At 42.6% G+C, this 23,378-nt stretch overlaps 1 protein-coding gene across 3 annotated transcripts in view; it reads left to right on the forward strand.

Moving 5' to 3' along the window:
* The window catches only part of LOC114694682 (baculoviral IAP repeat-containing protein 1b-like), a 43,261-nt gene that overhangs the window by 9,056 nt on the left and 10,827 nt on the right, over window positions 1-23,378 (forward strand). For all 3 annotated transcript variants that reach the window (XM_028871728.2, XM_028871727.2, XM_037209475.1), the window contains exons 4-11: window positions 3,690-3,771; window positions 4,519-4,570; window positions 5,794-5,913; window positions 6,896-6,995; window positions 9,493-9,574; window positions 11,501-11,558; window positions 12,245-14,356; window positions 23,075-23,242. In XM_028871728.2, coding sequence (XP_028727561.1) covers window positions 3,690-3,771; window positions 4,519-4,570; window positions 5,794-5,913; window positions 6,896-6,995; window positions 9,493-9,574; window positions 11,501-11,558; window positions 12,245-14,356; window positions 23,075-23,242 — 2,774 coding nt within the window. The remainder of the gene's footprint in view (window positions 1-3,689; window positions 3,772-4,518; window positions 4,571-5,793; window positions 5,914-6,895; window positions 6,996-9,492; window positions 9,575-11,500; window positions 11,559-12,244; window positions 14,357-23,074; window positions 23,243-23,378) is intronic.

A 23,378-nucleotide genomic window follows, 5' to 3' on the forward strand; every position in this document is an offset into this window, starting at 1 on the left:
GTTCAAGCTAATCAACTGTCTCACTTATCCAGAGGGCCTGGTCCAGTTCCATGGGGGCTCCTCAGGTTCACAGTTCATTTGTTTCCACTAGTTTGGCTATTTGTTCCTGTGCTTTTTCCAATCATGTTCTCAATATCTCTCGCTCATATAATCCCTCCTCTCTCTTACTGATTGGACTCCTGCAGCTCTACCTGGGGCTTGGCCATGGATCTCTGCATCCACTTCCATCAGATACTGGATGAGGGTTCTATCATGACAATCAGGGTGTTCAGCCATCCAATCACCAGAGTCAGCTCAGGCACTCTCTCGACCATTGCCAGTAGTCTACAGTGGAGGTATCTTTGTGGATTCCTGGGGACCTCTCTAGCACTCTGCTTCTTCCTATTCCCCTGGGGTCTTCATTCATCATGGTATCTCCCTCCCCGTTCTCCTCTCTGCTCCTCATCCAGCTGGGACCTCCCGCTCCCCTAAGCTCACTTTCCCCTGACCCTTGCCCTCCATTACTCCCCCACCCCCAGTTTGCTGATGTAGATCTCATCCATTTCTCTGTTGCTGGGCGATCCCTGTGTCTTTCTTAGTGTTCTCTTTTCTAGTCTTTGGAGTTGTGAGTAGCAGTCTAGTCATCCTTTGTTTTACATCTAGTATCTTCCTATGAGTGAGTACATACCATGTTTGTCCTTCTGAGTCTGGGTTACCTCACTCGTGATGATTTTTTCTGTTCCATCAATTTGCCTGCAAACCTCATGTTGTCATTGTTTTTCTCTGCCGAGTAGTACTCCATTGTGTATATGTACCACATTTTATTTATCCATTCTTCAGTTGAAGGGCATCTAGGTTGTTTCCAGTTTCTGGCTATTACAAATAATGATGCTATGAACATGGTTGAGCATGTGTCCTTGTAGTATGATTGAACATTCCTTGGGTATATGCCCAAGAGTGGTATAGCTGGGTCTTGAGGGAGGTTGATTCCCAATTTTCTAAGAAAGTGCCATATTGATTTTTTTTTTTTTTTGGTTTTTTTTCGAGACAGGGTTTCTCTGTGTAGCTTTGCACCTTTCCTGGAACTCACTTGGTAGCCCAGGCTGGCCTCAAACTCACAGAGATCCTCCTGGCTCTGCCTCCCGAGTGCTGGGATTAAAGGCGTGCACCACCACTGCCCGGGACCATATTGATTTTTAAAGTGGCTGTACAAGTTGGCACTCCCACCAACAGTGAAGGAGTATTCCCCTTGCTCCACATCCTCTCCAAAATAAGCTGTCTTCAGTGTTTTTGATCTTAGCCATTCTGACAGGTGTAAGGTGGTATCTCATAATCGTTTTGATTTGCATTTCCCTGATGACAAAGGATGTTGAGCAATTCCTTGAATGTCTTTCAGCCATTTGAGTTTCTTCTGTTGAGAATTCTCTGTTTAGCTCTATAGCCCTTTTTTTTTTTTAAAATTGGACTATTGGGTATTTTGATGTCTAATTTCTTGAGTTCTTTATATGTTCTGGATATCAGCCCTCTGTCAGATGTGGGGTTGGTGAAGAATTTTTCCCATTCTGTAGGCTATCGTTTTGTCTTGTTGACCATGTCCTTTGCCCTACAAAAGCTTCTCAGTTTCAAAAGTGAGTGCTGGGCACTGAATTCCTGTCTTCTGCAAATACATTAAGTGCCCACTCTCCAGCTCCTCTCCCTGTTATTAAATGATTTTTTCCCGGAGACAGGGTTTGTCTGTGTAGTCCTCACTGTCCTGGAACTCACCCTGTAGAGCAGGCTGGCCTTGAACTCGCAGAGATCCATCTGCCTCTGCCTCCTGAATGCTAGGATTAAAGGTGTGTGCCAACACTGCCCCACTAAATTGTGGGGTTTTTTTACCCCCAGTACTACAAAATGTCTTGTCAAGTAACAATTTCATGATTTACCTTAACTAACAAATGAGTTCATCTGAACAGGGATGGAAATGGTGTATAAGTAAATGAAGATGATATGTTTAAAATATTAGGGGGGGGGTCGGTGGTGGCACACGCCTTTAATTCCAGCACTTGGGAGGCAGAGGCAGGTGGAGCTCTGTGAGTTTGAGGCCAGGCTGGTCTACAAAGTGAGTTCCAGGACAGGCACCAAAGCTACACAGAAAAACCCTGTCTCAAAAAACAAAAACAACAACAAAATAACAGCTGGTTTCACACCCTGTGGAATCTGCACAAAATGAAGATGCTTACTGGATGTGGTGGCACACAACTGTAACCCCAGTGCGAGGAGGGAGGTGGCAGTAGAATCAGGAGTTCAAGGCCATCTTCTGATTAAAAAAAAAAAAAATGACAAGGAGACCAGGTGCCTGGGTCACCACCCACCAGGACCACAGGAGAGAGAGCAAGTGGATTTTACTTCAGAGAATCAGTTTTTGTTATTGTGGTGGTCTTTCACCTTGCTTAGGAAAGGAATCGTATTTTAATCATTTTTAATAATGCATTTAGTGGTGGTTTTGTGTATCTATTGTTTTTTGTTTCTGCCACATACAAACTCATTCCTTTAACTAGTTTCCAAACTTTCGTTATGGAAATCTCACAGAGCACAGTAGTATAGTGAGCACCTCTCCGAGTCTGGCCCAATCATATTTCACCTGTGTCTTTCCCGCCCTCTGCTCGGAATACTGAGGATCAGGTTATGTCAAAGCAAATTTCAGCTAACACATGGTTCCATTTGTTATTCTTTTAGTATATAACTTTAAATCATAATTTAAAAAAAGAAAAAAGAACCATGGTATCATCATGTTTCCTAAAATGATGAGCATTAATGCCCAATACCATTAAATATCATCAACAGTATTCGAGGCCCTTCTCCCTCTATCCCTTGGGATTTTTTTTACATTGATTTTGTGTGTGTGTGTGTGTGTGTGTGTGTGTGTGTGTGTGTTGTACACTCTGCTTACCGTGCATCACTATCTTTGATTCTATTGCATATGTATTTCAAGTGTAAGCCTGTAGTCCAGGCTTCTCTTGGGGGAACTGGTTGAGGTCAAGACATCACCAACACAACACAGGGACAGGCTGTCTTGAAATCAAAATTAAAATGACATGAAGAGTTGTCATAGTCTGCTTTCTGTTGCTGTTGCTTTTCTGTTGCACCATGACCAAAAGCCACCAGAGAAGGAGAGGGTTTGCATGTCCAGATGACAGTCCACCACTGAGGGACATCAGGGCAGGAACATGAGCAGCAGCAGACAGACACCATGAAAGAATGTTGCTTGCTGCCTTCTTCTCAGGCTCATGCCCAGCTACCTTTCTCATGCCTCCCAGGACCACCTGCCCCGGGGAGGGGGAGCACTGCCCACAGTGGACTGGACCCTCCCACATCAATCTTTAATCAAGAAAATGCCCCACAGACTTGCCTACAGACTGATCTGGTGGAGACATTTTCTCAACTGCGGCTCCTTCTTCCCAGATGACTCTAGCTTGTGTCAAGTTGACAAAATAACTAACCAGCCCAAGGTTTGATTTTAAATAATGATATATTTTATCATTGATAAAATTTAAAATTTTCTAACAGCATGATGTTAATCCTCATGAATAAGGTTTCAGGAAATTTTTGACAGTTTTATTGAGGTATCAAATTCATCAATTTGATGGGTATTTCACAAATATTTATTGTGATATAGATAATCTTTGTCACAGAATTGGGGTAAATTTTAATTATATTTTTCATTATAGGTGTGAATTCCTTCAAAGTAAGAAATCCTCAGAAGAAATTGCCCAGTATATTAAAAGCTACGAGGGATTTGTCCATGTAACGGTAATTCACAACAGCAAACTCTTGACAATAGTGTGTGTTCATCACCTAGTAGTATCTGAATCCTCAGAGTGGAGACACAACAATCTTGTGGTCTTGCTCAGATGGACCCATGTGAGGTGGTTTTTTTAAGCTGGCTTTGGGTGGCTTCCGCTGCCTCCTCATCTTCCCTCTGACTGAGGCCACTGCCCTGGCTTCCTGCTGCCTCCCTCTGGATGCCTGACTCAGTCTTCTGTCCTAGTTCCTGGTGACAGCAGGGCCCTCAGAGCTGGCTCCTGCCCCTGGCTGTCTAGGCTCTAAAGTAGTAAGGACTTCCTAGTGGCAAGAGGTGGGAAACTTAGCCCAAACAGAAGCCAAGGGGGGATGTCATGGCTGACTGACTCAGAAGCAGCGTCTGCAGAGAGCACAGACTGAAAGTCTGGGTGCAGTTCTCTCGGAGGGAGAGTTGCTCAATCAGAAAGGTCCTTCTGAGGTGAGCTTCCTTCCTGTGGCTCAGTTCCTCATGAGTCAAAATGCATCTGTGTGTGACTGCAGTTCTGTGGCTGAGCTGTGTGTCCCCTAAGAGTGACCCTGAGAAAGTTCCCATTTTGCAACATCGATAGGAATCAACCCAAAACTGAAGGACTGCTTTGTGAACATTTCTGCTGCTCTAAGGAAACTTGGCTTTAGTGGGGGAAGTCCTTCACTTGCAGCTCACAGATAGATGTGTATTTTATAAATCAGTCAGTAACCTGAATTTCTTTCCCTCAGGGAGAACATTTTTTGAATTCCTGGGTCAAAAGAGAATTACCTATGGTGTCAGGTAAAACCTCAGGCACATTCCAAATGCTTTGCTTCTTTCTTTCCTTTCCTGTGTTCTCCCACACCCCCATGTCTGTGTGGTACCACATGTGTGCAGGTGCTTTTGGAAGTTAGATGGGGGGGTATCAGATCCCTTGGAGCTGGAGTAACAGGCATCTGTGAAAGCCTGATGTGATTGCTGGGAATTGAACTTGGGTCCTCTGGAAGAGCAGTAAGTGCTCTTAACTACGGAGCCATCTCTCCAGCCCTGATCAACTTGCTTTAAAAATTAGATTCATAAGTGATTTCCCTGTTATGGAAGGACTTTGGTTTGTTTTTGTTTTTCTTTATGGGTGGGAGAGATGGCTCAGAGCTCAAGCTCACTTACTGCTTTGCAAAGGACTGGGGTTAGGTTCCCAGCACACATATGGCCGCTCACAACTCTGCAAGTCCAATTGCAGAGCATCCAGTGCCCTCCTCTGACCTCCAGGGGCACTGCACACATGTGGTGCAGTCAAGCATGCAGAAAACACACCTATATCAAAAATAAAAATAAATAAATCTTTAAAAGTAAACTTTTCAAAATTTACACTCAAGTTTTTACTTAGTATTGTATGTGGGTATGCATGGGTCCCATGTGTGAAGGTGCAAAAGTCAGAGGACAACTTAGAGGAGTTGGTTCTCTCCTTCTACCATGAGAGTTCCAGGAATTAGTTAAAAGCTTATTAGGGTTCGCGGCAAACATCTAAACCACAGAGTCCGCGAAGTGGCTTAGTTCTGAGTGTAGGTGAGCACAGCTAACCACAGTACAGGCGGAGCCATAGCTGACGTTTCCCTGAAAACCACTAAAACCTTGGATAAAATGTTTTGGAAGCAGTTTCAGGGTCCTTCCTATCCCAGGCTGGCCTCAAACTCAAATGAACCTTGAACTTTTGGCCCTCCTGCTGAGTGCTGAGACAGAGCTTCTCAGGTGCTGGGGATGGAACCAACCTAGGACTTCCTGAATGCCAAGAGAGCGGTCTCCAAAGTGAGCTATATCCCCAGTCCCCCAAAGTGTTCGTAAATGGCACAGCACACTGTGAAGAAACTAAGAATTATTCTACAGTGAGGGGACTTCATGCTTTTCTAGCCACCCTCAATTATTTTGACGCAAGCACAGTACACCAGATCATTCCACCTGCACACAGAGCTAACTTGAACTTTGCGATCAAAGCCAGCTGCTCTCACCTACATCTGTTTTTCAAGCTTACTGCAATGACAGCGTCTTCGCTAATGAAGAACTAAGGCTGGACACCTTTAAGGACTGGCCCCATGAATCCCCTGGGGCTGCTGAAGCTCTGGTCAGAGCAGGCCTTTTCTACACAGGTGAGTCAGCTTTGTATTTTCTTTATTTTATGTTTGTGTATATGAGTGTTTGCCTGCATGTGTGCCTGCCACAAGCCTGTGTGGCGCCCTCAGAGGCCAGACAGGGTGTTGGATACTCTGGAACTGGGGTTGTAAATGACTGTGAGCCATCATGTGGCTGCTGGAACAAAACCTGACTCCTTTGCAGAGCCACAAGTGACCTTACGGCTCAGCCTCTCTCTGGTACCTCGTCAGTATCTTGTGCCCAGCACACACTCTAATCCTGCTCCTGCCTTTCTCTTCACACTCCACCATTTGTCATGGATCTCCTTGGGGGCCCCCAAGAACTTCAAATTCCATAGCTCAGCCTCTGAACATGTGGATTCTGCAGTCACTCCACCAACAGACATCTTCCACTGGCACAAATGATCTTACCACACGGTCTGGACCCTTTGTGTCCTCCTGGCTGCCTTCCTCAAGTCTCAAGATGACATGTCCTATATCTAATGAAACACAGCTGGCAATAATTTGAGAAGAGACAAGGGATTCTTCATAATCTAGCTAGCATAGAGAATGCCTGAATGTGTTCTTCCATCTCACCCCCCAACAAGTATATTCTTTCTGATTTATTCTTTAAGCAAATGCTTACTGATTGTCTGTGTCTGTGAAAGTCACTGGTGTCCAAATCAGACAGAAATCTCTGCTCTCACTGATCTTCTGTTCCAGATTCTGATGGCAAATCTTCCAGAATGAGTTTGCGAGAGGGTGTTTGTTCATCAGAGCACACGGTGCACAGGAACATTCAGTGACTATTGCCGAACACCCCATTGAAGGACCAAGAGTCCTGTGTGAACTAGTGCCCCCTAGTGACCCATGCATGACTTTGCCACACGATCCAATTGGAGCTGCAAACAGGATTTCACTAGTGAAATCTGGAGTTATTATCCGCTTGTGAGTTGACAGGTGTATGTGCTGTTGAACTGACCATATTCCCTCATTCTAGGCAAAAACGACACTGTCCGGTGCTTTTCCTGTGGAGGATGTATGTCGAAATGGGAGGAAGGTGACGACCCATTAGAAGATCACACCAAGTTTTTTCCCAAGTGAGCACGGTGAATTCTCTTGACTTGGAATGTACCTCAATAGTTATCCCTCTCTGTCCATGTTTTCCCTGTGGATAGGATCTGCCCTCTCCTCTGGTTCCTGTTGTGAAGGATGCATCCTTATAGCTTCATCTCTTTCCTCCCAAGACACTCCCTATCTAGCTTTTATCTCATCAGAGTTAGATCTTGGTTTTGGTTGTGTGCATACACACTTAAAGACAGGGTCTCTCTATGAGCCCGGACTGTCTTAGAAATGCTATCCAGCACAGTAGGACTTGAACCCATGATCCTCCTGCCTCAGTCTCCTGAGTGCTGGCTCTACAGAGACGTACCACCATGTCTAACAATTCCATGCCTTTCTGATTCTTTTGATTGCAAGCTAGTTTTCCTGTCCTCCTCATTCTAGAATTTAGGATTTTCTATTGCTATTGTCTAGGATGTTCCAAGTGCTTTTTTTTTCCAGTGCTGGGGAGGGAACCAGTGAGTTGGACATTCGAGGCAAGCCTTTACTGTTGAGCTACTCTGACCCCTTTTCTGTCTATCTTCAAGTTAATTTTTATCTCCTTCCTACACATAAAAAAACTGTATAAAAGTTCAATTTCAAAATGAAATTTATTGTTTTCACTTAGAAATTAAAATATATTTTCAGAGATAAATATATACAGATTGAAAAGTGAGTACTTCTGGGCATAGTGTTAAACATTTAGAATCCTAGCTCTTGGAAAGCTAGAGGAAGAAAAACATAGCTTTGTTTTATACTAAATGCTTTAATATGAATTATCTGAAATCTACTCTACTTTAAAAATCCAGCACTTGTAATTGAGAAATAAATGTCTTTTGCTATGGTATCCCTTTGAAGGCATGAAAATCGGCAACTGTGTTGGTGTCTCTGTGGTCTCTGTTCAGTTCCACAGTTGTGTCCTGTGTGCACGCAATGCATGCCTAAAATTGCACTAAATCGTTTTGGCCTTAGAAAAATTTAAGTTTAATTATTTAACTTTTAAATATATCAAGGTTTTTTTTTGCTTTTTTTCTATTTATTTTGTTTTTGTATGTGTGGTTTTTTGTTTGTTTTGTTTTGTTTTCGACACAGGGTTTCTCTGTGTAGGCCTGGCTGTCCTAGAACTCACTCTGTAGACCAGGCTGGCCTTGAACTCGCAGAGATCCCCCTGTCTCTGCCTCCCAAGTGCTGGGATTAAACACATGTGCCAGTACCCACCCACCTTAATTTGTAAAGTTTTAAATAATTATTTGGTCTTGAGATAGAATAGTAATAGTATCCCAAGTCCTTAATAATATTTTTAAATGTTTTATTAACATTCATTAATTATATATAATAATAATGATATTTTCATATACAAACATTATGACCTTTACATATATATAGAGACAGTATATTCCAATCATGGTCACCACCATCCCCCCATCGCCCTCTCTTATCTCCCTCGAGTTCTCCTTAGTTCCTGTCCTTTTAAAATCACATGTCAAGGCTATGTAGCAAGACCTATCCTCAACTGAAATAAAGAAATAAATGGAGTGTTTCCATCTAATTTTGAAATTAGAAGATGCTCGACCTCAATGGTCACTTTTTTCTTTTTTCTTTACTTATTTTTTAAAATATTTGATAATTTAAAATATTATGTGCATGGCTGTTTTGCCTACAATTATCTCTGTGTACTACGTGTATGCCTGGTGCTCACGAGCTCAGAAGAGGGTATTGGATCCCCTAGAACTAGAGTTATAGAAGGTTGTGAGCTATCTGATATGGGTTTTGTCCTGTGTTGTCCTTTCTATGAATCTAGAGTTTTCTCATTTTTTACTCTTTAAATTTTTTATTTATTATTACTTTGTTTCTTCTGTAAATGTGTGTTTATGAGTATATGCGTGTATTTACATTGTGTGTACTATATTCAGGCCAAAGGGAGACATGAAACAACCCAGCCTCCTTTTTTTTCAAGACAGTGTTCTCTGTGTAGCCCTGGCTGTCCTGGAACTCACTCTGTAGACCAGGTTGGCCTTGAACTCAGAGACCTGCTTGTCTTTGCCTCCCTAGTGCTAGGATTAAAGGCGTACCACCACCACCCGGGAGCATCTTCTTCTTTAAGTCCCCATCTTTTTCCCAGGAGACAGGGTCTCTCACTGAACCTGAGCTAAGCTGGCATCCAGCAAGCCCCAGTGATCCTCTCGCCTCCACTCCCACAGTGCTGGGAAACTGTGTTTTATCCTTTAAGCTCCTTGTAGCTGTTTCATGGACAGACACTAACTATGCGCTCATCCCAGCACATTCCCCGGATGTCCTTACCATTACTTTACAACCACTTTCCTGGTGTTGTTGAAAGCCACAGTCTGAGTGTCATATATGATACAACCCTACAGAATCCCTGAAACTGTCAGCTTTCCACTTCAGTCTCGGCCCCAGATCTTCATGTTTAATAAAAACGCAACACAAGCACTTAATGACATGCAACTATTTTGTGACTTTATCTCCTCTGTTTAGCTGTGTATTTCTTCAAAACCTGAAGTCCTCTGCAGAAGAGATTCCTGCCTTTCAGAGTCACTACACACTTCCAGAGGTCACGGTAATGGACACCACCCCTTCTCTGACTCGGCAGCACATGGTCCTGTGGTTGAACACTGTTTTGAACAGCAATTGCCAATTGTCAATGTATCATAATTAAATCCATTCTATAGTTATCCAATAAGCACTATCAAGTGAGAAGTATAAACAGGAACTTCACAGTGGACAAGGGAGACACACTAGCTGGCTTCATGAAATGCACAGTCAACTTCTCCTATGAGAAGTCTGGTGTTGAAATTCTTTTAGACTTATTAAACATTCACACTAACTGGACCCCATCTGTGACCTTTGGAGGGTAGTAGGCTTGTCTTCTTACTTCTTTTGGGATGTGCAAGGCAAGTTTGAATTTGTTTGGGACAAGTTCTCACTGTGTAGCCCAGGCTGACTTTGAACTTGCTATGTTCAAATCCCAGACTGGCTGGGAATTTGTGATCCTCCTGCCTCAACCTTCCAAATGCTGGAATTACAAGTGTGTGCCACCATTCCTATTTGACTTTTTGTTCTTTACTGCAATTCAGGCGATCAAACCCAGGGTCTTGTGCAAGCTAGGCAAGGAATCTATGACTGAGCTGTACCTCTGGCCTACAGGCATGTTTCTCTAACAAAGCAAGTGCCCAGCCAAATCATGCAGTCGGATGATGCTCTGACCCTCCACGGTCCTCTGACACAGTCTAACCATCAGCTCATTGCTGACACAAAGCACCTCACACTGTGGTGATGGACATGCTGCTTCTCACGCCACAGAACAGAGAACAAAGCTGGGCATGTGGCTCATGTCAGGACAACAGCACTCTGGAAGCTGAGGCAGGAGAATTATCAGGATTGAACATCAGCCTGGACAACAGTATAAGATACCACCTCATAAGAGAGAAACAAAAACAAAACAAACACCAACAAAATAATGGAAGAAAAGTAAAGGAAAACAAAACGACAGAGCAATTTTGGGTTCACTTGATAAAGTTCTTTATTTTATTTATTTATTTATTTATTTATTTATTTATTTATCTATTTATTTATTTTTTGGTTTTTCAAGACTAGGTTTCTCTGTGTAGTTTTGGTGCCTGTCCTGGATCTCAGTCTGTAGACCAGGCTGGCCTTGAACTCACAGAGATCTGCCTGGCTCTGCCTCCAGAGCGCTGGGATTAAAGGTGTGCGCCACTACCACCCAGCATGTTTGGACATTTTTAAATGATATTACAGGAGCAAGGGATGTAGCTCAGTGGCTAGATGTTCCCATAACAGACACACAGACACACACACAGACATACACACACACACACACACACACACACACACACACACACACACATCTTCAACCCTGAATAAAACTGAGTGTGGCAAGGCATGTTTGGAGTCCCAGAAAAGAAAGAAAAAAAAAAAGACAATTGAGGACTGGGGTGTGTGGGGAGGCACATGCCTATAAAACCAGATTTGGAAATTGAGGAAGGAGAATGAGGAGTTCAATGCTCCCCTTGGCTACATAGGGAATTCCAGACCAGCCTACACACTACATGAGACTCTCTAAAAATAAAACCTCACAAAAGTGTGTGTGTAATAATCATTCTGCACCCTGGTATGTGATATGAAACACATAGTTACTAATGGCCAAAGATAGAGGCAATGCTTAATGCTTTCTGCAGGACCATTCTTGTTCTAGACACTACAATTTTGATCACTCACACAGCACTCACCCATAGAGAGGATGTATATCCCATGCATGTACTGTCTAGGAACACACTCTTGCAGATGTGTGAGATTTATTCTTTCCTATCTAGAGCACTCCTTCCTTCAATCAGCACTGAGTGTAGGCTGTGTTTACGGGATGTTGGATTTTGATTGATAATATTGATTATATTGTCAATTATATATCATACCCAATCTTGATTTAAGAGCAGTTTTGATTTAATAAAGGATTTCTCTTTCAAAGGACACCACAGGTGAAAGCAATCATGAGGATCCAGTGGCCGTTCACTCTACGGTGGCCGGTAAGAACTTGAAAGCAACATGGGATCATGTGTATTTGTACGCAGGGATTTGAAAGGAAAGTGCGTTTATAATTGTCCAAGGAGCTCCTAGAGAGGAGGGCACTGACATGGAGGGAACTGTGGGTGAGAGAGTGTCAGCATTCCTGCGACATCTTGAGAGTGAATGCAGGACTAGTGACAGCGGTCCTTGTGCCAGATCCAAACCAGCCAGTCTTAAAGGCATCCTGCAGCAAGCTGGTTTCCTGGGGTCTTAAATAGGAGATTAGGATGCCAGAGTATTCTTAATAAGCACACATTATGTCTAAGTCCCCATGTCAAACAGGGCCTTGGACACATGATCCCACGTTCTGATGCTGTGAATAGTCTGATAGGATCCCAAAGGGCAGCTCATAGATAGTCCATCCATAGCAGACAGGCAGAATCCAAGACCAGACACAATATCATAGCATTAGGATGGCCAGACTTTGATGGGCATATTCATTAATCCCAGCACTCGGGAAGTAGAGGCAGGCAGATCTCTGAGTTTGAAGCCAGCCTGGTCCACAGAGCGAATTCTGGGACAGCCATAGCTACACAGGGAAAACATGTCTCAAAAAATAAATAAATAAATAAATAAATAAATAAATAAATAAATAAAAGCTGCTAGACTTTAAAGTGCTTCCCACTGTCCCCCCTCCTCTCCGCAGACCTGGCTCAGAGTGCAGCCCAGTGGTTTCAAGAGGCAAAGAGTCTGAGTGAGCAGCTGAGAGGAGCCTACACCAAGGCTACTTTCCGCCACATCAATCTGCCAGAGGTGTGTTCCAGCCTCGGCACTGACCACTTGCTTGGTTGTGACCTGTCCATGGTTTCAAAGCACATCAGCAGGCCAGTGCAAGAGGCCTTGATGCTTCCCGAGGTCCTCAGCAATCTCAACTCCGTCATGTGTGTGGAGGGGGAAACTGGCAGTGGGAAGACAACCTTCCTGAAGAAAACAGCTTTTCTCTGGGCATCAGGATGCTGTCCCCTGCTGAACAGGTTCCAGCTGGTCTTCTACATCTCCCTTGGTTCCACCAGACCAGACCAGGGGCTGGCTGACATCATCTGTGCCCAACTCCTAGAGGCAGGAGGATGCATTAGTGATGTGTGCCTGAGCAGCATCATCCGGCAGTTAAAACACCAGGTGTTGTTTCTGTTGGATGACTATCATGGGATGGACTCACTGCCCCAAGCCATCAAAACCCTGATTACAAGAAACTACTTGACCCGAACCTGCTTATTGATCACTGTCCATACAAACAGGGCCAGGGACATCCGCCCATACCTAGATACAATTCTAGAGATCAAAGAGTTTCCCTTCTATAACACTATCTCTGTATTACGGAAGTTATTCTCACATGATCTAGCCCGTGTTCGAAGGTTTGTTATTTACTTTGGAAAGAATGAAGATTTACAGGGAATTCACAAAACTCCTCTCTTTATGGCAGCAGTCTGTGCTGACTGGTTTCAAAATCCTTCTGACCAGGCCTTTCATGATGTGGCAGCTTTCAAGTCCTATATGAAATACCTTTCCTTAAAACACAAGGCTACACCTGAGCCTCTCAAGGCCACTGTGTCCTCATGTGGCCAGCTGGCCTTGAGAGGTCTTTTTTCATTTTGCTTTGAGTTTAGTAGTGATGACCTCACAGAAGCAGGTGTTGATGAAGATGAAGATCTGACCACCTGCTTGATGAGCAAATTCTCTGCCCAGAGACTGAGACCAGTCTATCGGTTCTTAACTCCTTTGTTCCAGGAATTTCTGGCTGCCATGAGGCTGACTGAGCTCCTGGGTTCAGAAAGGCAGGGAGACCAAGATTTGGGACTTGGTTATTTGAGACAAATTAACTCACCCTTGAAGGCTATGAATGCCTACAGCAATTTTTTGAAGTATGTCTGTAGCCATCCTTCATCAAAGGCAGGGCCAAAAATTGTATCTCATTTGCTTCAGTTGGTGGATGATAAAGAGTCCCTGGAGGACATGTCTGAAAATGAGGCTTATGTGAAGCTCCATCCAGAAACTTCCCTGAGGATAGAGTTTGTTCGGTGGTTGTGGCAGGTATCTCCTGAAGCTTTCTCTTCATTTGTTTCAGAACATCTATTGAGCGTTGCCCTAAACTTTGCTTATGAAAGCAACGCGGTGGCTGCCTGTTCTCCATTTATTTTGCAATTCCTTCGAGGGAGAACACTGGCTTTGAAAGTACTGAATTCACAGTACTTTGGGGACCACCCAGAAAGTCTGCTATTATTGAAGAGTATTGAGGTCTCCATAAGTGGAAATAACAGGATAAGGAGAATAGATTTTCCACTCATGGAAAAAGATTTTGAAAAATTACAGCCCCCAACTATAGATGAGGACTATGCATCTGCCTTTCAACCTATGAATAAATGTGAGAAAAATTTATCTGAAAAAGAAGAGATAATAAAAAACTATTCAGATATCCAACACCAAGCCCCACCCAACATCAGTGCTGGCTATTGGAAACTGTCACCCAAGCCGTGCAAGATCCCTAGGCTGGAAGTTAGAGTGGCCAGCATGGGTCCAGCAGACCAAGCACTGCTCCGAGTCCTAATGGAAGTCTTCTCAGCATCACAGAATATCGAACTCCATTTGAAACACAGCAGTGGCTTTCTTGAAAGCATCCGCCCAGCTCTGGAGCTGAATAAGACCTCTGTCACCAAGTGCTCCATGTGCAGACTGGAGCTCAGCGCAGCAGAACAGGAGCTGCTTCTCGGCCTGCCTGCCCTGCAGTCTCTTGAGGTCTCAAGGACAAACCAGTTACCAGGTATCCCCGGGTGTCACATAACCATTCTGATTGACACTGTGTTTTCTTATTCTTAGTTTTAGATGAATGAAACTTCTCAGGCACAAGGTCATGAATGTGCCTTGATAGAATAGATCTAAGTACTTTTACTGTTTGGGGCAGTGTTTAATTTAGTGACAGGCCCTGAATCATTAATGGATTTCACATAATTCAAACAAAATTAGCTTAACACTAACATCAGTATGTCATTGCTTGAGGGAAATCTAAGGGCATTTGAATGGTTTGTTATTAGTAAATGGTGGACTGTGTGTGAGACGATTCTGGAGAATCATCTGCACCCTGACTGTCTGAAGAAGGAGCAGATTTAGCTTCTCCAGAAAAGGAATTCAAAAGTGGGAACAGTAAAGTCTTACTTAGGTTTCTGTTGCTGTGATATAAAACACTCTGACCAGAAGCAACTTGGGGATGAAAGGGTTTTTCTCACCTACAACTCCCAGGTCACCTAGTCCTTCACTGACAGATGTCATGGCAGGAACCTGGAGACAGGAACTGGAGAAGAGACCAGGGAGGCATGTTGCTTACTGGCTTCCTTCCCTTGGCTGCTTATACAGCTGACTTCTTATTCAGCTCTGAACCACCTATGCAGGGCTACTGTCCCCACTGAAGCTGGCCCTCCGTCAACAATAACTATTCAAGAAAATACCTTATGGCTGGAGAGATGGCTCAGAGGTTAAGAGCACTGGCTGTTCTTCCAGAGGTCCTGAGTTCAATTCCCCGCAACCATATGGTGGCTCACAGCCATCTGTGATGAGATCTGGTGATCTCTTCTGGCTTGCAGGCATACATGCAAGCAGAATAGTGTATACATAATAAATAAATAAATACAAAAAAATAAAAGAAAGAAAATACCTTACAGACTGCCTACAGACAACCTGATGGTGGTGTTTTCTAAACTGAGGCTCCTCTTCCCACTTAACTCTAGGTTGTTTCAAATTGATAGAACCCAACCAGGTAAAAATATCTCCTCTAAGTAATGTCTTCCTTTAAATAATATTTGATAGTTTTCAGTCCAGACTTTACCTGACTTTCATTAAATTTGTTGATAGGTGCTTATGAGTTTTGGTAGCCCTGTAATGCTTGGTTTTTAAATTTTTCATAATCATAACTAGTCTAAGCTTTTGCCTTTAGCTATTTGTTACATTCTTAGGAATGCTTTGCTTGTCTATATCTGTGTTCTTTACATTTTTTAATTGTGCAAGTTGTGTGTGTGTATGTGTATGTGTTTGCAAATGTGTGCATGGGCACATGACCATGCCACAGCATGTATATGGAGGTGAAGGGACAACCTCAGGAATGACGTTCTTCCTCTCCACCATGCAGATCTTAGGGATTGAAATTAGGTTGGCCGGCTTGGGACAAGTGCTTTTTTCACAGAGCCACATCCCTGTGCCATACACCCCTCTTGTGTAGGAGAGGGTCTCATATAGCCTTGGCTGGCTTTGAACTCATTGTGTCTTTGACTATGACCTTGAACTGCCTGAGCCTCTTGCTGCCATGTCCTGAGTGCCAGACTGCAGGCATGCTTCAATATCTAATCCCTCAGAAAATAAAAATATTTTTGACTTTGATCATAAATATCATCCCACAGATTCCAAAAAAAAAAAATGTCACTTGTCTCATGTGAAATAGAGACAAAGAAGGGCTGGCATGTTACTTGGTCAGTAGAGTGCTTCCCTCTATACACGGGGCTCTGGTTCAATCCCAGGCACTACAGGAGTGAGCGTGATAATACAAGTGTGCATTCTGAGCACTCAGGAGGCTAAGAGGGTCAGGACTTCTGTAGTCAATAATATTTCAGTGTGTGTGTGTGTGTGTGTGTGTATGTATTATTATGTGTTCCATTTTGCTTCTCTTTACATTCATTGATGAACACTGGTTGTTTCCATTTTCTGGGTATTATGAGGAATGTTGTCATGATGATTTGTGTTAAAAGTATCTGTTTGATCCCTGCTGACAGTTGTCTCGGGTATATCTAGGAATAGAATTGCCTGTTCATATGGCAATTCTAATGTTTTGAGACAGGGTCTCCCAGACTATCCTTGGAACTCACTATGTAACACAGGCTGGCTTTGAACTCATGCTGATCCTCCTCCCTCAGCCTCTCAGCCACTGGTGTTACCTCTGTGAGCCACCACATCTTCTTGTGTTTAATCTTTTGAGGAACTTCCCAACTGTGTTCCGTGAAGGCTACCCCATTTACCCTCCCACCTGTCATGTGCAAGTCTCCACTTTCTCCACATCTTCCTTAGCCTCATTTCCCCTCTGCTTTGCTGTATCGTGACCACATTCTAGTAAGTCAGCATTCTCCTATGGCAGAATGAGATTGAGCATATTCTCAACTGCTCATAGTGGCTTTTTATTTTCGTTTTGAGAGATGTCCATTCAAATTCTTTGTAATTTAAAATATTTGCCTTAAAAGATTTGGGTTGTTCTTTTGATCTTGACACTCCAAGGCTGAGATAGGAAGAGCGCCAGGAGTCTGAGGCCGGCTCTACCTAGTGAGTTCTTGACCAGCCTGGGCAATAGAGCGAGACCCTTTCTCAAACAAAACAAAATCAGCTGTTGTAGGAGTTCTTCCTGTATTGTGAATATTAAACTTTTATGTTACAAGGGAAGAATCTCACTGGGAGAGCACTTGCCTCCCAGGTTCAAGGCCCTGGATTCCATCCCTAGAATGACAAAAGTAAATCTATCAAAATCCTTATCAGACACATGGTTTGAAAACCTTTTTCTCCCATTCTGTAGATTTTCATTTTACCTCTTTAATGTCCTCTGATGCATGAACAATTGTTAATTTTGATAAGGTTTAATTTATCTTTTTTTCTTGATACTGTTTTTATAGCACATTTAAGGATCCAAAGTCATGAAGATTACCTGTTTCCTTCTAAGAGTTCTATGTTTATTATTATTATTATTAGTAGTAGTATTCTATGTCTTTTACATCATGTATCTTGATCCCATTCATTTCCCTGTCCTTTCATATCTGCCCTCCTCCCTGCAACCCCCCCAAATAAAACATTTAAGAGAAAAAAAGGAAAAAATAAAAAGGGAAAAATTAAAAAGGGAAAAAATTAAAAATCTCATCATGGAAGCTGCAGTGTGACAGAGTGAGTCATGCCCTTCCCTTTGTCCATATATCTTTACTTGCAAGTGTTCATTGCAAGGAGTCATTCATTAGTCTGATAAAGGTGGAGTTTCTCCCAAATAACCACTCAGAGGCTTAATATTAATTATGAAAGCTTGACCAATACCTCAGGCTTGTTACTAACTAGCTCTTACAACTTAAATTAACCCATTTCAATCAATTATGTGCTGCCACGTGGCTTGTTGCTCATTACCTCATTTTGTACGTGTCCTGCTCCCTCTGTGTCTGGCTGGAGACTCCTCTGACTCTGCCCTTCCCAGCATTCTCTCTGCCCCAATAATTCTGCCTAGCTATCAACCAATCAGCTTTTTATTAACAATGGGAGAAATAAATATTTACAGTGTACAGATTGTTCCACAGCATTTCCCTCTTTTTGTCTAATTAAAAAGGAAAGGTTCTAACTCTAATGTAGTAAAACTATATACAACAAAAAATACTTATCAAGTAAGAATTACAGTTACAATGTCCAGTTCATTTGTATTTGGCAATATTAGAGAAAATACTCTATTATCTATCTTATCTTTGTGAGTCTAAAGTTTTATAGGCTTTATAAAACTATAAGTTTATAAACTACTATAAATTAGGTAAATTTTACCTAATTTACCTTTTATCATAACTAAGGAAAACTTTAGCTATGACTATCTAGTCTTGAACTCCATCAAAGACCCCAGAAGAGTGAAATGTTACCTAATAACAGAGACATCTGGCTGCCTGGACAGCCACCCATGGTTCTTCTGTAACACTGGGGCATTCACCTTTGGCCTACAGGCCTAGTATATCTGACAGACTTTTCTGAGAAGCAGAGAATTTTGAAGGACTGTCCTACCTTGTCTTCGCAAAGTTTGGCAGTGTGTGTGTGTGTGTGTGTGTGTGTGTGTGTGTGTGTGTGTGTGTCCTGCTGGTCCAGTTAGGACAATACACTGTCAGCAATTGAGGCAAGGGCAGTTTCCCGCCCCCCAAATGTCTAACTTTTGCTGTAAAGAAAACAAACTCCCTATGGAGTTTCTTTGATGTCCATCCTCCTCTTTTGAAGCAAATTGGTGCTGTCAGGAGCAGACATGCCTCACTGTCATGAAAAGCCTTGGGTTATTAAAAATATTAAATGCCATATTCTGCAGATCTTTGAAGTATTTGAAGACCATCTATCTATCTAAGTATATCTATTTAACCTTGAAAACAGACCTAATGTGATTACAAGTTTGATTATTATAGGTGACTAACTACTAACCTGTATTTCTTAATTATACATTACATTTTTAAATGAGCTGTATAAGCACAATACCCCAAACAAGAGTAGAAACATGCATACAGTATAACAAAAATAACTTTAAATTCTATCAATATACCCAAATCCATACCAATGTAATATATTTTGAGATTAATAGTTATTTTTTGGATTAAAGTAGACTCAATAATCTACCCTTTTATCTCATCGTTTCTATATCATATTCCCCTCTTTTCCTTTTGAAAGAGGTCTTTGAATTTAACTCCTTTGTCTAGCCTCCTTTTTTTAACTATGACTAATAATAACTTATAACCAACCCCCTTTAAATGATGACAAATATCCATAACCAATCTTATGGGAATGTGGATGTTGTTTTCTCTAGATGGCTTCTTGCTGTCTGGGGGCACTGGCATCTTTGGGGGAACCTTGAGAAAATCAGGACAGTTGTTAAGTCTTGGCTAGAATAGTTTGTGAGGCTGGACCAGCTCAACCAACATCCTTGAAGCTGTTTTGGATGCAGAAATCTGAGGAGGCATTTTGATGCTGGATCACCTGGGCCATTTGTTTTCATTGGTGTCTGGTCCCCTTGTTCTGAAAATACATAAATTTTTACTTGTATTAATACATATCTGTATTAATATAAGTACAGGCTGTGTGTTGTACACAAGTTAGCCAAAGATGATTTTTTTAAAGATTTGTTTACTTATTATGTACACAGAAGAGGGTGCCAGATCTCAATATAGATGGTTGTGAGCCACCATGTGGGTGCTGGGAATTGAACTCAGGACCTCTGGAAGAGCAGTCAGTGCTCTTAACCTCTGAGCCATCTCTCCAGCCCCCAAAGATGATTTTTTGTTGTAGAAGTAACCAACCGTCTTATTAAATAAGAAACACAGAGCTAATGTAAAGATAAAGCCCAAGAGGTCAGAGCTAAGAGCCTTACCCTTCCTGCTTTAGTGATCCTCTTCAGCCAAGAGAGAGATCTACTTCCTGTGTGTTTGTCTTTATATAGACTTTCTGTTCTGCCTTCTCATTGGTTATAAACCCAACCACACGACCACCTAGTTACTGCCTGTCTGTACAGACCTCCAGGTCTTCTATGGTAGGTACTGAGATTAAAGGTGTGTGTCTCCAATGCTGGCTGTATCCTTGAACACACAGAGATCTACCTAGCTCTGCCTACCAAGTGCTGGGATTAAAGGCGTGCGCCACGACCGCCCAGCTCTGCTATGGCTTGCTATTAGCTCTGACCCCCAGGCAACTTTATTTATTAACATATAAATAAAATCACATTGCAGGACAAATAAAATATTGCCATATTTGTTTTATGTTTGAGCAGGTAAAATATATGTTATGTGTTTTATAGTCTTTCTATGTTTATTTCTTTATGTTGATAGTCAGGATTTTCAGGGGGTCCTCCCCAATCAAACCTGATCCATATCAACCTGGAATGAATCCACAGCCTCTCATTTCCTGTGGAAATAAAAGCATAACTTCTCCCTCAAAGTAACATATCTTTTGACTTCCATTTTGAAGTCAAGACATTTTTAAAATATATATGTTGATTTAATCCAGCAGTATTCATAATCCAATGTGTCTTAGCAGCTGTCATTCCTTCATCAGCAATCAGAAAATTCAAAGACAACACAATAACATACAGAACTGACTCCCCATGTATTTTTCATCTTTGCATGATTTTTTTATTTATATTACTTTATTCTTTCTTTAAAGACTTTATTTTATTATTTTTAAACTATTTTTTTCTGTGACTGTCTATACCATTTCTCTTTTTTCTCCCAAGCCTATGTACATTTTTAAAACACTGCAATCGGTTTAGAGGTTTCTTTCATCTGGATCTGTCTTTACTGTGTGTCTGTAATCTTTTCTGTCTTCATGAGCAAAACTGAGACCACTGTGCAGCTTAGATCACGGCTTGCTGGCAGCTGACTCCTCCCTCCTCTGTTCCCCCAGAGCCCAGTCTCATGGTGGAGTTACCAGTGGGAACCATGTTTACTGACAGCTCTGGGAAGGTTTTGGTTCTATGCGGCTGTAGGTGTCTCCACCCAGTCCCACACGATGGAGCAATGGGCTGCCTGCTTCTCATAAATCCCACACAAGTGCTTGGCAGCAGGGCCTCCCAAAAGAGCCAGGCCTCTGTTTGTTGTTAGCACTGAGTTTACCTGAAAGAAGGTGATATCAGGAAGTTGCATTTGACTCTGTGTGTGTTTAGAACCTTTTATGAGTTTGTTTTTGTTTGTTTCTTTTTGCTTTTTGAAACAGAGTTTTTCTGTGTGTAGCTCTGGCGGTTCTGGAACTCACTCTGTAGATCAGGCTGGCCTTGAACTCACAAAGATCCACCTGCCTCTGCCTCTCTGAGTGCTGGGATTAAAGGCGTGTGCCACCCTGAACCTTTTCTTAAGTTTTCTCAGGTTTTATGTGGATATATGTGTTCCCACATTGAGTGCCATACGTAGGCAGAGTTTCTCTGTGTCTTGGCAGTTGCTCCCAAATAACCACACAGCGACTTATTATTAACTATAAATGCTCAGTTGATAGCTTAGACTTGTCTCCAGCCAACTCTTACATCTTAAATTAACCCATTTCAATCAATTATGTGATACTATGTGGATCATTGCTCATTACCTCATTTTGTACATGTCTTGCTCCCTCTGTGTCTGGCTGGAGACTCCTCTGACTCTGCCCTTCTTCTTCCCAGCATTTTCTCTGCCCCAACAATCCTGCCTAGCTATCAGCCAATCAGCTTTCTATTAACAATGAGAGCAACACATATTTACAGTGTACAAAGATTGTTCCATAGTAATCTGGTTTGAGGCCTCTGGTTTCTACTACACTATCAATGCTGGGTCCTCACTAGTACTCTTTCTGAGTATCATGTTGTTGCCCTGTGTTATGGAGATCTTGCAACTTTGGGTCTGCAAGTCAGGTTCCTTCACATGCTCCAGTGGGTCATAGATGGGGTGGATGTTGGGGTGGCCCAAGTTATAATCCTGGGTCTGGGCCTGGGTAGCTAAGGGTTGGTCTGCCAGATGAGAGATGGGGACGGCTCTCCCATGTTTATAATTTGGGGGCTGGCTCACCTACACCTGAGCTAAGAGGGTTGGTTCTCCTGCTTTTACGACCTCAGAGCCAGCTCTCCCACCTGTCCCGGTGTTGGTTTTAGTTCTTACATTTGTCATTAATTCACTTTGAGCTGCCTTTTATGAGTTGGAAGCAGGAGTCCAACTGGGTCCTTTTGCTTGTGCAAAACTCTTTGTTCCCACACTGTTGGTTGAGGAGATATTGAGGGAATCCCTGCAGGTTCCATACAGGGAAGCAAACCACCAGAAGAGATAAGAATGAAAACTCCATCAACTTGGGTCAGACTTTGGGGAGTCTAATAACAGGCAGTTTATTCACTAGGTATTTTGGAAAAAAAGTTTCCTGGTGCAATACAATCCCCATTGCACCAGGAAGCATAATTACATTGAAACTCAACTTGGGGTACATGTCATTTCCTCCAAGAAGATGGGTTCTGGAGATGGGCTACCTGTACTAGCTTAAGTGACTGAGGGTCTGGCCTGACCTTGTTCATACAGATAGTGTAGAGGCCATTTGGGATATTAGCAACCCCTGTCCTGGTTGTGGGAGGTTGGGGGAGCCTCTGGCTGTTGGGTCATTTAGATTACTAGCCACCTCCAGTCTTGGTTGTAGGAGCTTCACATGGCCTGGCCCACCACATGACACAGATCACCCGGGATGTTAATCATTTCCAGTTCTCAGCTTTCAGAGTGGTAGGACAGGTTTTTCATCTTTCCCATTGGAAAGACAATCCTGCATGCTTAACATTCCTGGTTTCTCTGGAGATCAGTGGGCTCCAGGACGTTCATGCTCTGCTCCCAACAAGATGTCTTATTTATTTTGTGAGTCTAGTGAGCAGCACAGGGCTTCCCCTATGCTCTATGACCAGCAGATGCTGCAGATGGCAGGTTCTTCATGGATGTGCTTCATAAGAAGATGTTAAGATCTTGGCGGGGCAGTGGTGGTGCACGCCTTTAATCCCAGCACTTGGCAGGCAGATGCAGGTGGATCTTTGTGAGTTTGAGGCCAGTTTCGTCTACAGAGCAAGATCCAGGAAAGGCGCAAAGCTACACAGAGAAACCCTGTCTCGAAAAAACAAAACAAAACAAAACAAAAAAAAGATATTAAGATCTCTGAAAAGTTTTGTTATGAAAATATCTAAAAATCATAGCACACTTGAGAACTTCCACTTGGGACTCTTGAGTGATGGAAACTATGTGCTGCTTTCCAGATCAACTTTTCGCTAACTTGGACAAGTTCTCAAGCCTGAAAGAATTGTCTCTGAGACTAGATGGCATTCCAGATGTGCTTTCAGTCATCCCTGGAGATTTCCCAAACCTCCACCACATGGAGAAGTTATCCATCCAAACTTCCACAGAGTCTGACCTCTCCAAACTGGGTAAGAATGGTGCTTGGATCTCCCAGGTCATGTGTCAGCTGGAAAAGCTACTTGGCTAATAAATTGTTAGAATCATGAAGTCATCATTAGTTAAAACTTCTGTGAGCCTGACAGCATAAACTGTGTCCATGGGAAG

This window comes from Peromyscus leucopus, chromosome 11 (assembly GCF_004664715.2).
Source record: "Peromyscus leucopus breed LL Stock chromosome 11, UCI_PerLeu_2.1, whole genome shotgun sequence".
In the NCBI taxonomy this organism is placed as follows: domain Eukaryota; kingdom Metazoa; phylum Chordata; class Mammalia; order Rodentia; family Cricetidae; genus Peromyscus; species Peromyscus leucopus.